The 11,906-nt window shown below is 41.1% G+C and overlaps 1 protein-coding gene across 2 annotated transcripts; it reads left to right on the top strand.

Annotated features, from left to right (window-relative positions):
• Positions 1-1,258: 1,258 nt before the first annotated feature.
• On the top strand, positions 1,259-2,575 carry Gja3 (gap junction protein alpha 3). 2 transcript variants are annotated; one of them, XM_026394960.2, is made up of 2 exons: positions 1,259-2,317; positions 2,366-2,575. In XM_026394960.2, the coding sequence occupies exons 1-2, from the start codon at positions 1,259-1,261 to the stop codon at positions 2,573-2,575; spliced, it is 1,269 nt and encodes a 422-aa protein (XP_026250745.1). The 2 variants fall into 2 exon arrangements, with proteins under 2 accessions (XP_026250745.1, XP_026250744.1); XM_026394959.2 differs by having other exon boundaries at positions 1,259-2,575.
• Positions 2,576-11,906: the final 9,331 nt, after the last annotated feature.

The following is an 11,906-nucleotide window of genomic DNA, read 5'->3' as shown; positions in this document are numbered from 1 at the left end:
GAGGGGAAGTTAGAGCAAACAATTGTCAACAATGTATTTAAAGCTACCTTCCATTTATGGTATCAGTACCTCCTTTTAGAGAAGTGATGTAGAGTTTCCTATTTAAGCTAAATTTAAGCATAAAAAGAAAGTTGCTGTTAAGAAAAAAGTAAATAATAAGAGTGGTAGTAGATTAATATGGCAAGGTGACATATGACACATGACTTATAATACCAATACAACATGACACATTATGAAGGTGACATGAGAATAACAACAATTTGGGAAAATTTTGCTCTAATTCACACAAACAAAGGTGAAAATTTGGAGTTGGTCTGAGCTGCAGGTAGAGTCCAGAGCTCCTGTGGGGATACCATGCTTCTGTGGAGGAAGATGTGGGGAGTTAGAGGTCAGGTGAATCATTTCTCTTTCTAGTGTTCCTTTCCTCATCTCTGAAATAAGGAGTGGAACACGTGGTTATCTTGTTTATGCCAGCAGTTACTACCTGTGACTACTGCACAGTGCTGTAGATATTAATTCAATTCTGTTCCACATGTTAATAGGGAAATAACATCCAGTACTTCAGTGTCCACTGACTCCAGGACCCCTGTGGATGCTAACGTCCACAGATGCTCATGTCCCTTATATAAAATGGTTTAGTATTGCATAGAATCTACACATTCCATTTTGTATACTTAAACCATCTCTAGAAGACCTGATGTGGTGTAAATACTGTGGAAATGGTTGTTATACTGTATTAAGAAATAATGACAGCCAGGTACAATGGCACATGCCTATAATCCCAGCGGCTGAGGCAGGAGAATCTCCAGTTCAAAGCCAGCCTCAGCAATTTAGAGAGAGACGTAACTCAACAAGATTCTGTCTCTAGTTAAAATATTAAAAAGGGCTGGGGGAGTAGCTCAGTGATTAATTGCCCCTGGGTTCAATCCCTGGTACCAAAAAAAAAAAAAAAAATGAATGAATGGAAGTTTGTACTTGTTGAGGACAGATGCAATTCCCCCCGCCACCCGCCCCCATTATTTTTTCATCTGAGGTTGGTTGAACCTAAGGATGTGAAGAGCTGACTATGCACATGTGTACCTACATCCTTAAGGAGACTTCCCCAGCGCTACCCGTGTTTGGAAGTGGGAGTACAGCTGATAAGACTCAATTCTAGTACTCATCGTGACTGCCCTGGGGTGATTGCCCTCTGCAGCTCAACTACTCTAACCCGCGTATTAATGCGCAGTGTTCCCTTACAGGTTAGCAATCTGAAGCAATGGGTGACTGGAGCTTTCTGGGGCGACTACTAGAGAACGCACAGGAGCACTCCACGGTCATCGGCAAGGTGTGGCTGACGGTGCTGTTCATCTTCAGAATCCTGGTGCTGGGGGCCGCAGCAGAGGAGGTGTGGGGTGACGAGCAGTCCGACTTCACCTGCAACACCCAGCAGCCTGGCTGCGAGAACGTGTGCTACGACAGGGCCTTCCCCATCTCGCACATCCGCTTCTGGGTGCTGCAGATTATCTTCGTGTCCACGCCCACCCTCATCTACCTGGGCCATGTACTGCACATTGTGCGCATGGAAGAGAAGAAGAAAGAGAGGGAGGAGGAGCTGCTGAGGAGGGAAAACCCGCACCTGGAGCGGGGTCAGGAGTCTCTAGATGGGGCTGGCTCTCAGGATAAGACTGCGGTGCGTGATGACCGAGGCAAGGTGCGCATCGCTGGGGCGCTGCTGCGGACCTACGTCTTCAACATCATCTTCAAGACGCTCTTCGAGGTGGGCTTCATCGCTGGGCAGTACTTTCTGTATGGCTTCCAGCTGCAGCCGCTCTACCGATGTGACCGGTGGCCCTGCCCCAACATGGTGGATTGCTTCATCTCCAGACCCACCGAGAAGACCATCTTCATCATCTTCATGCTAGCGGTGGCCTGTGCCTCTCTGGTACTCAACATGCTGGAGATTTACCACTTGGGCTGGAAAAAATTCAAACAAGGAGTGACTGATCATTTCGGCCCAGACACCTCCGAATCCAAGCTGGTGGCCGCAGAGCCATTGCCGCTCGCTTCCCGCCCACCCACGGTCACTATTGGATTCCCACCTTTATACACGCATTATGCCTCTCCCCTGGGACAGGCCGGCGAAGCCGGGTACCCCGGAGCCCCGCCACCCGCAGCAGACTTCAAAATGGTAGCATTGAATGAGTCACAAGGGAAGGGCCACCCTGCCAAGCTCTACAATAACCAACACCTGCTGATGACAGAGCAGAATTGGGCCAACCAAGCGGCTGAGCATCAGACTCCGGCGCGGAAAGCCTCCTCCGCAGCGTCCAGTCCCGCAGCCCCAAGCCCGGCAGGCAGCAACAGCCAGCGGCTCCCACCGGAGGCTGGGCAGGGGGGCACCGCACCCCAGCTGCTGGAGGACCGGAGCGGCAGCAGCTTGGAAGAGAGTGCCTTGGCTGTGACCCCCGAAGAAGAGGAGCAGGCCTTGACCACCACAGCAGAGATGCATGAGCCTCCCTTGCTCCTTACAGACCCAGGAAGGTCCAGCAAGGCCAGCAGTGGGCGGGCCAGGCCAGGTGACTTGGCCATCTAGCGGTGGTCTCTCCAGACAGCTTTATAATACATTTTTTTTTTTCTAGAAACCAAAACCAAAGCCAAAGTTCAAATCAGCAGGTAGAAAGAGCCTGAAAATAAGAGCGCGCTGGAGTCCCAGAAGGGAGATGTGGATCAGAATCTATCAGGTGTTCGTGTTTAATGCTTGCTGTTCTTAACCCCGAGTTATAGTGGAGATGATTCCAACGTTTCTGAGTTTGTGAGGTGGGGCAAAGCTGAGGGCAGTTGTTGGCCTTTAAAGATATTCACAGCAGCCCAGCAGCCTGATGGCTGTTAGGCCTCTGGGTTCCTGCTGTCTCTGTGGTTAACTGTTCTGTTGTGACAAAGCAACAGGTGTCTGCAGCCCTTCAGCTAGGGACAATTAGGTTTTCTATTCCTAACCTCACCAGAGCCTTTGGGCAGCCCAGCAAGTCACAGACACACTTAGCTCTATCTCTGCTTGATACTTTTAACTTAGAGTTGAATTTCATTTGGGATATTTGCCAAACTGCACTAAAAAAAGATTTAGAGTGAGTCCATATAGTGTCATTTGAGTTTCTGAAATTGGATGTGAAGCCCAGGATATCAAACTACAAGCTTCATGACAAGTGACAAAGAGCAGTTACCCTCCAGAGTCAGATTCAATGAGACAGAGCCACAGAGGTTGCTGGTAGAAGGCAGGTGGAGATGCAGCGCCACTTGAGAAAATTTTTCAACAGCTGAGGAAATGGACATGGAAGTGTGGCAGGAATGTCTTAGGTATTTATTTTTTAAATGATATTTTGTGCTTTGCTCTGGATGGAACAGGTATGCCTATTTTCCCCCCACTTTCTATCTTTTAGGAAAAATAGTACTGTTAAAATGGGTACTGACACAGAGGATGCTAATTTGTCCTAGTACATACTAGTAAAGATTTTTGAACTTCCTTTTAAAAGAAATTCTTCAACTTCATGAGTCAGTTAATCATGATGAGAACGTAATATAGAAAATAAAAAGCAGGGGGGAATTTAAGTGCATTTCAAATACTTGAAGTTGTGAAGTTTTTGAATGGGAGGTTAAAAGTTAACTACTGTTGCCAGGAAAAATATTTATACAGATGAATCAATGAAGATCTACACTTTTTTTTTTTAAAGAAAACAGTACAAAATAAAACACTTTGAGTTTCCTAACTATTCTTTGTGGGTAGCCTGTTTGCTTTCTAAAGTTTAAATAAAAGTGTCTGGGTTTTACTGCCTGTGTAAAAGTGTGTGCTGATTATGGGGTATACATCTTATTTCCCACCCATACGAGAGCTGTCCTGACAGGGAAGCTATTTATGTGTGTGGGCCCAGCTTGAAGATGTCAGAATTTTTGTACGGCACACACTGCTATAGAGTCTTGATCACAATATGTTTATAAACTGATGAGCAATGGTCATTTGAGCCTTTCTCCACTCACACTTTTCACTTCCAACTTCCACTGAGTATTGTTAGCAAGTATCTTTAGCCCTATTCAGCAGAAGATCATATATTTTTCCATATAATTCATTTCTTTTTATAAACCAATTTCCTGGTGATTCATGTGAAGCCATACTCTACAACATACTTTATGTTTTATATCATAAAGGGTGATCCACTAACAATCTGATGAAAAGAGTGTGATTTTTTTTTTAACGCTCTGATTCATGTTTGCAACTCGTTTGCATAGGAATCAACACGATTTATTAGTGTGTTCTTCTTGCCCTAGAATGCCCTGGACAATTAATTGCCTAGGTTTGGAAAATGCTAGATTTCCATATATATACTGAAAGCAGAGCTCAGCCCTTTGGAAAAATTATTTAAATTATTCTTCGCGATTCTCCTAGCCTGGTGAATATCTAGGGCCATTCTAGATGCATAAGTTCTAACACATCGCGTTGCAGTGAGTACCTTAGCTTTAGGGCAACAGGACTTAGCTATCCTGAGTGAAGGGCTGCTAGAAAATCCTAATGTGAAAAGCATTCTGATAAAAATCTTTGCTCCTTTTAGAAAATGCAGTAATACAGCTGGGGATGTAACTAGGTGGTTGACAAGACCCTGGGTTTGATCCCCAGCACTGCCTCCAACACACACACCAAAAAAAAAAAAAAAAAAAATGCAATTGCAGTCATCAGAGACCATAGGTATGACTCAGGGTAGATGCAAATGCTTATTTAGTAAAGTTCTACCATAAAAATGTTAATAATAAGTGTCTTATTTATCCACAGTTTGATTTCAGGTGAGAGTGGAGAAGAGAATAAGAACTCAAACTGTTTATTTACATTTTGAAACTGAATTCTGTTTGCAATATGTTCATGCAAATTCCAGTATTGTTTAATTGATCATAGTCTAATTGGCCCATTAGTTCATGGATAGGATGTAAAATTAGATTCACCTACTTTAAAACACTAATTTGTAAAGAAGTGGAATTTTGCAGTAGAACATTGCCTATGATATTTTTTCAAGTTAGTGTACTAATTTCAATTCCTATAAAGAAATGAAAGTGTGTCTTATATTGTGTTCTTATTTGAGAATACAGTATCCATGATCCTAGTGAGTCTTGACAGTGTGGAATTGCTCTCTATTTAACCAATCATTTTAAGCATTGAAATGTGCAATAAAAATAGAAATTGCCTCTCCCTGTGGCCAAGATTCTGGACATTTTTTTCTATACTAGTTTGGAAATTTCACTGACACTAATTTTCCTTTGATTTAATAGAAAAACTCTAAAATTTCTAAACTTATTTTAAAATTCAGATGCTATACCTATCATATTTACATACAAATGATTTTTAATCTGCAGTATTACAACACAGTTACTCCTTACATCCCTGTTTTTAGAAGCACAGTCATCAGTTAACCCTAAGCACAACTATGGTGGTTACAAAATGTTAAGCCTCACTATTGTCAAAGGACTCAAATCCATTTTTTTTAATTCTGAAAGATTTCCTATGATTACTTTCTCCTTTCTAAGTTTTATATTATTATCTTTTTTCACCTTTATATTATTTATTTATTTTTATGTGGTGCTGAGGATCAAGCCTCACATGTGCTAGGCAAGTGCTCTACCACTCAACCACAATCCCAGCCCCTCTATTATTATCTTACTGTATTATTCTTGGTATTTTTTTCCTCAAAAAAATGATAAAGAAAAAAAGATAGTTTAAGTTTCAAAAGAAAAGAAAAAGGGGTGGTGGGGGGAGACCAAGCTAGCATATTTCTTTGATTATTTTTATTTCTATATTTTTTTGCAGTATGGGAGATGAGCTATATCCCCAACCCTTTTTGTTTTTAATTTTGAAACAGGATCTCACAAAGTTGCCCAAAGCTGGCCTCGAATTTGTGATCCTCCTGTCTCAGACTCTGGAGTTACTGGACTGGAGTGTTCTGACATGCCTGGCTAAGCCAGCATGTTCCTGATATACCCTGTCTTTACTGGATAACTAAGTGAATAAATCATAGGATTCTTACATAAGAATACCTAGAATAAGAACTATAAATATAATTCGAGCATCTCTTTTTATTAAATATAACCTGTGGGCTAGGGTATAGCTCAATGGTGGTGCACTTGCCTAACATGTGCAAGGCCCAACCCCAGTAATGGTGATGATGATGATGATGATGATGATAACAATAATGGGGTTTAGGTCTTTTTTCAGTTTGGGCTGATGCTGATGATGATTACTAACACTTCCTTTAAACTTTAAGTATTACTGAATGAAGTTTTTTTTTTAATTCTTATTGACCTTTTCATTCTGATAATTATAACATTAATACACTGATCTCTACCATAATAAATACTTGTAGCGAGTATTGCATGATTTAAGAGGGTTACTATTTTTTGCAGAGATCAACAGATTCCTACCATGAGTTCAGGATATTTTAAATATCTTTTAAATATAATGTACATTCAGAGTTAGGGAATGGAGGCTAGGGATGTAGCTCAATGGTAAAGCACTTGCTTAGCATGTGTACGGCCCTGGATTGCATCACTATCATTGCAGAAGAAAAAAGGGAATTTATTTCTCTCCTTAATTCTGCATTACATTGTGTCTATTCACTCTATGAATCCTAAAGCCTCAAGCTTTTTTGTTGTTGTTGTTCCGCTTTACATTATCAACTGTCATAACAAGGCTTTTTCATGGCCAGTTAGGGATTTAAATGGCACTAAAAGCAGTGAACTGTTTTTTAGAAAGTATTATATTTGAAGATATTTGTTGTGCAAATATTAACTTAGCTCCTATATTTACAAAACTCTTTACTAATACTTAAAACTTGATTTTTGTGCCATAACCATGTCTTTCCCAGATTAATCTGTAACTGAAATAAGCATTTTCTAAAATAAGTAATAAAAAGTGGGTAAATTTAAATCTCTAGTTCTGGAGTTGGTCAACTGTTTTTATTGATAGACTCCCTGAGAAGATTTTCAAAATAATAGTTTTTATTTTCTTAGGACAAGGAGCCTTTTCCTGTAGAAGCTTAAGAAATTGCTGCTATGAGTGTCCTGTGGTTTTGCAGGCTGCTACCAACTTGAAATTTGGATCTTCCAAGGGTTCTTCTAGCATCACTATTATAATGTGTTAATCTGAAGAAATAATATTAAAAAGTTCACCTTCTCTCTGATCATTAAAGTCCCCCTTCATTCATGGTACTACTGAGCTCTGTGGGGCTTATGAGTAAGAGGTCTCTTTAGCAAAGTAGGAGTTCATGGTACCTGAGAAAGTTTTTCTGTATATAATTATAAATATTCGTATAGCTATATCTTTGCCTTGAGGGCACTATGGGCAATACCTGAAATGTGTCTGATTTCCCATCTTGATCATTGAAATACAGTTCCCACTGAACATTGTTTTTGCTATGTGTGCACTGATTTCCAGAGACACAAAGTAACCAAAAAATACCAGCTAACTACTTTGAAGGTTCTCAGAAACTCAGCTCCACCAAACAAAAACTGGTAGTATTTCTCATATTTCAGACAAGAAATGAAAAAAAAAAACTGTTGTAATGGACAGCTTAGGAAAGGCAGACTTCACTTTGTGGAGGTAAGTTAAACAGCGAGCCCTAAGCCCTGCTTGGTGGGCCTGGTCAGATCTCAGTGGTCAGAGTGGCTTGGCTTAGTGACAATGCTCAGGATGAATGTCCAAACACTGCATCACACCTAGATGAGACAGACCAGAGTGAAAAGACATGTGGTGATATAGGCTCTACCTGTAGGAGTAACAGGTCTAGATGGTTTCTCCAAGGAGAAGATGGTAGCTAGACATGGTGGCACATGCCTATAATCCCAGCAACTTGGCAGGCTGAGGCAGGCGAATCACAAATTTGAGGCTAGCCTCAGCAACTTAGTGAGGCCCTAAGTAATTCAGCAAGACTCTAAGTAATTTAAAGAGACCCTGCCTCAAATTTAAAAAAAAAATAAAAAGTTCTGGGGACATGGCTCAGTTGTTAAGTACCCCTGGGTTCAATTCCCAGTCCAAAAACAAAACACAAGGGGAAGATGGAAAGGGGAGGAAGAAGGATCTCCTGGGGGTTGGTTTGAGGGTAACTACTGGGCAGTGAAAGAAGGTGTTTCATGCACAGGCAGAGAGGAAGTGAACCCTATACTTCCCACACATGCCAAACTGCTGCAAGGGAACCAAAGATAGTACAATGCAGCATCAAGTACAGATAAGGAGACCAAAATGGCCTAAAAATAGAGTGACATCACTGGGTGCACATGTAGGTGTGAATATGACTTTATCATGACCATGGTCCTCCCATTCAAAGGCATCCTCTCTCTGGGGATCCTGATTATCCTGTGTGATAGACCATTCCACCCCGAGTCAGGCAGGACCTCTCGGATCCTAGACAAGGGGCTGAGTTCTCCATCCCTCCTCTTCAGCTGTGGGATTTAGGCAAGTTATTTCATCTCTTTGACTTTATAGGCAAATTTTCTCATCTGAAAAACAAAGTTGCCAGGAATAAACGAGAATGAACTTAAACAGTTTATTTCTATAATGCCTGACCCACAGCAATGCTTAATAAACAGGAGCCCTGGTATAGATAAAGTAGAATAATCATCAGTCTGCCCCAAATTTTCTTATGTCCATACATTTTTACACTTTATTTTAAAACTGTTGTAAACATTCAATGGAATAATGTGTCACTTCTAAAAGAAAGAAAATTCTGACACATGCTACCACATGAATGGACCTTGAGGATATTGCTGAGATAAACTAGTCACAAAAGGACACATAGTGTATGATTTCATATCTATGAGTCACCTAGAGGGGTCAAATCCACAGACACAAAGTAAAATGGAAGCCACCGAGAGTTGAGAGGAAGGAAAAGTGGGGAGTTAGTGTCTATGGGGTACAGAGTTCCAATTTGGGAAAATGGAAAAGTTCCAGAGATGTAGGGTGCTGATAGTTACTCTGTACATGAACTGCACATTTAACAAGAGTTAAGTGGTAAGTTCTATATGTAAGTTTCTTATTTTTATTTTATATGTAATTTTGCCACAGTTAGAATATCAAGATACATATATTCAAAGGCAAAAATAATTTCAAATTGAACTAAAATACACACTTATGATGGGCCAACCTCCAAGTATACAGCTTAATGAGTCCGAACACACAGAGCAAAAGGCAAATCATTTCTTCATCTCAAAAGCCTCCTTCTCTTTTTATTTCATATCATGAATTCCCATGAATACCCCCTTTCTTATTTTCATTCACTCTAAAATTCTGTAGGGAAATCAAGCAGACTATTGGGAGGGCAGGTGTAGCGGGGAGCAGGTGGATAGGGGCCGCTAACACACAGGAGCTGCCGGCTTGAGGAAGGCGTCCAGCTGGGTGCTGCTCCTATAAAGAAAACAGCTCAAAAGCCCTAAATTTGCCCCAGAATACTGCTATTGGCCCTCACTGAAATTTTCTTTGAGTCATTTTATGATTTTTTTATTATCATTTTTAGTGGGAAAAATTAAAAGGTCTATAGTTTAAAAAAAAAAAAAGTCTACCCAAAGGCTGTTTCTAAGTAATTTTCAAAAGAAATTCCTTTGGCCTCCCAAAGCAGTGCCAGAAGGTATTCCTGAAAGTTTTGGGCTAGGCAAGGCCCTGGGATAGGAGGGTGTTTCCGCCCCTGGGCCACCCTGGAAGGCTCCTACTTACCTGGAAGTCATCCACATCCATAGATTTGACTGTTTGCTGAGAAAAGAAACAGGCTTGTTTCCTTAAAGAACACATATGCCCACTTCCCTCAGCTTCTCTGCCAACCAATATTGGGGTTGTCATCAAGGTAGATCCTAAGGCACTTATCTGTCACTCTCAGCTATTGTCACCATTTAATATGACCAAAAACCATAGCAGAGGGTTGCCATCAGGAGACAGAGTGGTAATGAATATGTTCATTGGTGTGAATATGTTCAATGAATATGTTCATTGCATTTTCAGAATTTCAGGCCTATCCAATTCTAAAAATAACTACTAAACATTATAAAATCAAAAAAAGCACTGTGTTGTCAATGTTAAAAGGGTCCCAACCTTTGGAACCATGAAGGCCTGGACCTAGGTCTGTCCCACACAAACTGAGTGACCGCTGGCCTGTTGCCTTCTATGAGTTTGTTTTCCCTCCATAAAATGGAGATGATAGCCAGGATACTTTGTGATATCAGAATCAAATTGATATTATTCCATAGTCAGGCCGAGTAAGAGAGGGTCCCAGAGTCCCCTGAGTCCCTAAAGGAGGATACTGGTAGATTGGAGATAGCTCCGATTGACAGGTTTACAGTTTGTCCCCACTCACACACACAGCCCTCCAGTGGGCCAGGCTCACCAGGGAAACCAGAGTGGTGAAAGAAAATAAGCTACGATCACCCATAGTCACTGCAGCATTAATCACAGTAGCCATGAGAGGGAAGCAACCAAGAGTTCATCCGTGGATAAATGGATAAAGGACATGTGCATCTATATTATGAATTTTACTCAGTCCTAAAGAGGAAGGCAATTCTGACACATGCTGCCACATAGATGAACCTTGAGGACATAATGCTAAGTGAAGTAAACCAGACACAAAAGGACAGATTCTATGTGATTTCACTCACACAAAGTAGTCAAACTTATAGAGACAAAAAGCAGGGAGTGCTCGGAGGAGGGAGCAATGGGAGTTAACTTTTATGGTACACAGTTTCCACGTGGGAAGATGAAAAAGTTCTGGACGTGGATGGTAGTGATGGTTGCAAAAGAATGTGAATGTACTAATGCCACTGAATTGTACACCTAAAAAAAAAAAGCTGGTAAATTTTATGTTATGTGTATTTTACCACAATCAAAAAATTTTAAAATAAAGTATTTTTTAAAAGGAAATGCACTACACTTTGTATCTCTGAACCAGAGTGAATATCTGACCCCTGCCACCCACACACACACACACACACACACACACACACACACACACACACACATATTATGTATGTGCCACCTTAGAGGACTTACTGTAACATTATTTCCCCTTGGATGTCTATATGTATATCATTTTTCAATTCAGGAAGGAATTGTTTCTCTGATGTGTGGACCGCTCATTACTGAAGACTCATGAGCTAATGGGCTGGGCTGCACTTTGGGTCTCCTGCCCACTGGTCACCATCTCCTAAGTGCCACAGCACTGTACCTGTGGAAGTGCTGCCAGTATGACCCACTCTGTGAACAAGGTAGCAACATGGCACCAAAATAATAAGAAATTGTACCCAAAGCTGGGAGTTAGATCCTGGTTAGAAGCTTGCTTAGGGCAGCTTTTGCAGTTTTATAAGGTATCCTCAAGTTTCAGGGGGACTTTTTAGAAGGTATAAAAGATGTGGCAGGCTAAATAATGACCACTGATCATATCCACGTCCTAATCCCTGGAAACCATAAATGTTACCTTACATTCCCAAAGGGACTTTGCAGATATAATTACTCTAAAGATCCTAGATGAAGAGATTATCCTGGGTTATTTGAGTGGGCAGGACACAGAATCACATAGTCCTTAAGAAAGGAAGAGAGAGATTTGCATACAGCAGAGGAGAAGGCAATGCGATGTTAGATGCAGAGATAGAAGTGACATGCTTGGATGATGAAGGAAGAGCTGCTGAGAGTCAGGGGACACAGGTAGCCACTAAGCTGGAAAAGGGAGGGAGAAGGATTCTCACCTGGAATCTTCGGAAAGAATGCATTCTGGCTGACACTTTGATTTGGACCCAATGCTGATACTGGATTTCAGATTGGAAAGAGAATAACTGTTTTCTTTAATCAATAAGTTTGTGGTGATTTATTACAGCAGCTACAGGAAAACAGTGCAAGAGTCTTGGTAAGGTGTGACTCA

Source organism: Urocitellus parryii, chromosome 2, assembly GCF_045843805.1.
Source record: "Urocitellus parryii isolate mUroPar1 chromosome 2, mUroPar1.hap1, whole genome shotgun sequence".
NCBI lineage: Eukaryota > Metazoa > Chordata > Mammalia > Rodentia > Sciuridae > Urocitellus > Urocitellus parryii.
This window is presented reverse-complemented; position numbering and strand designations above follow the sequence as displayed.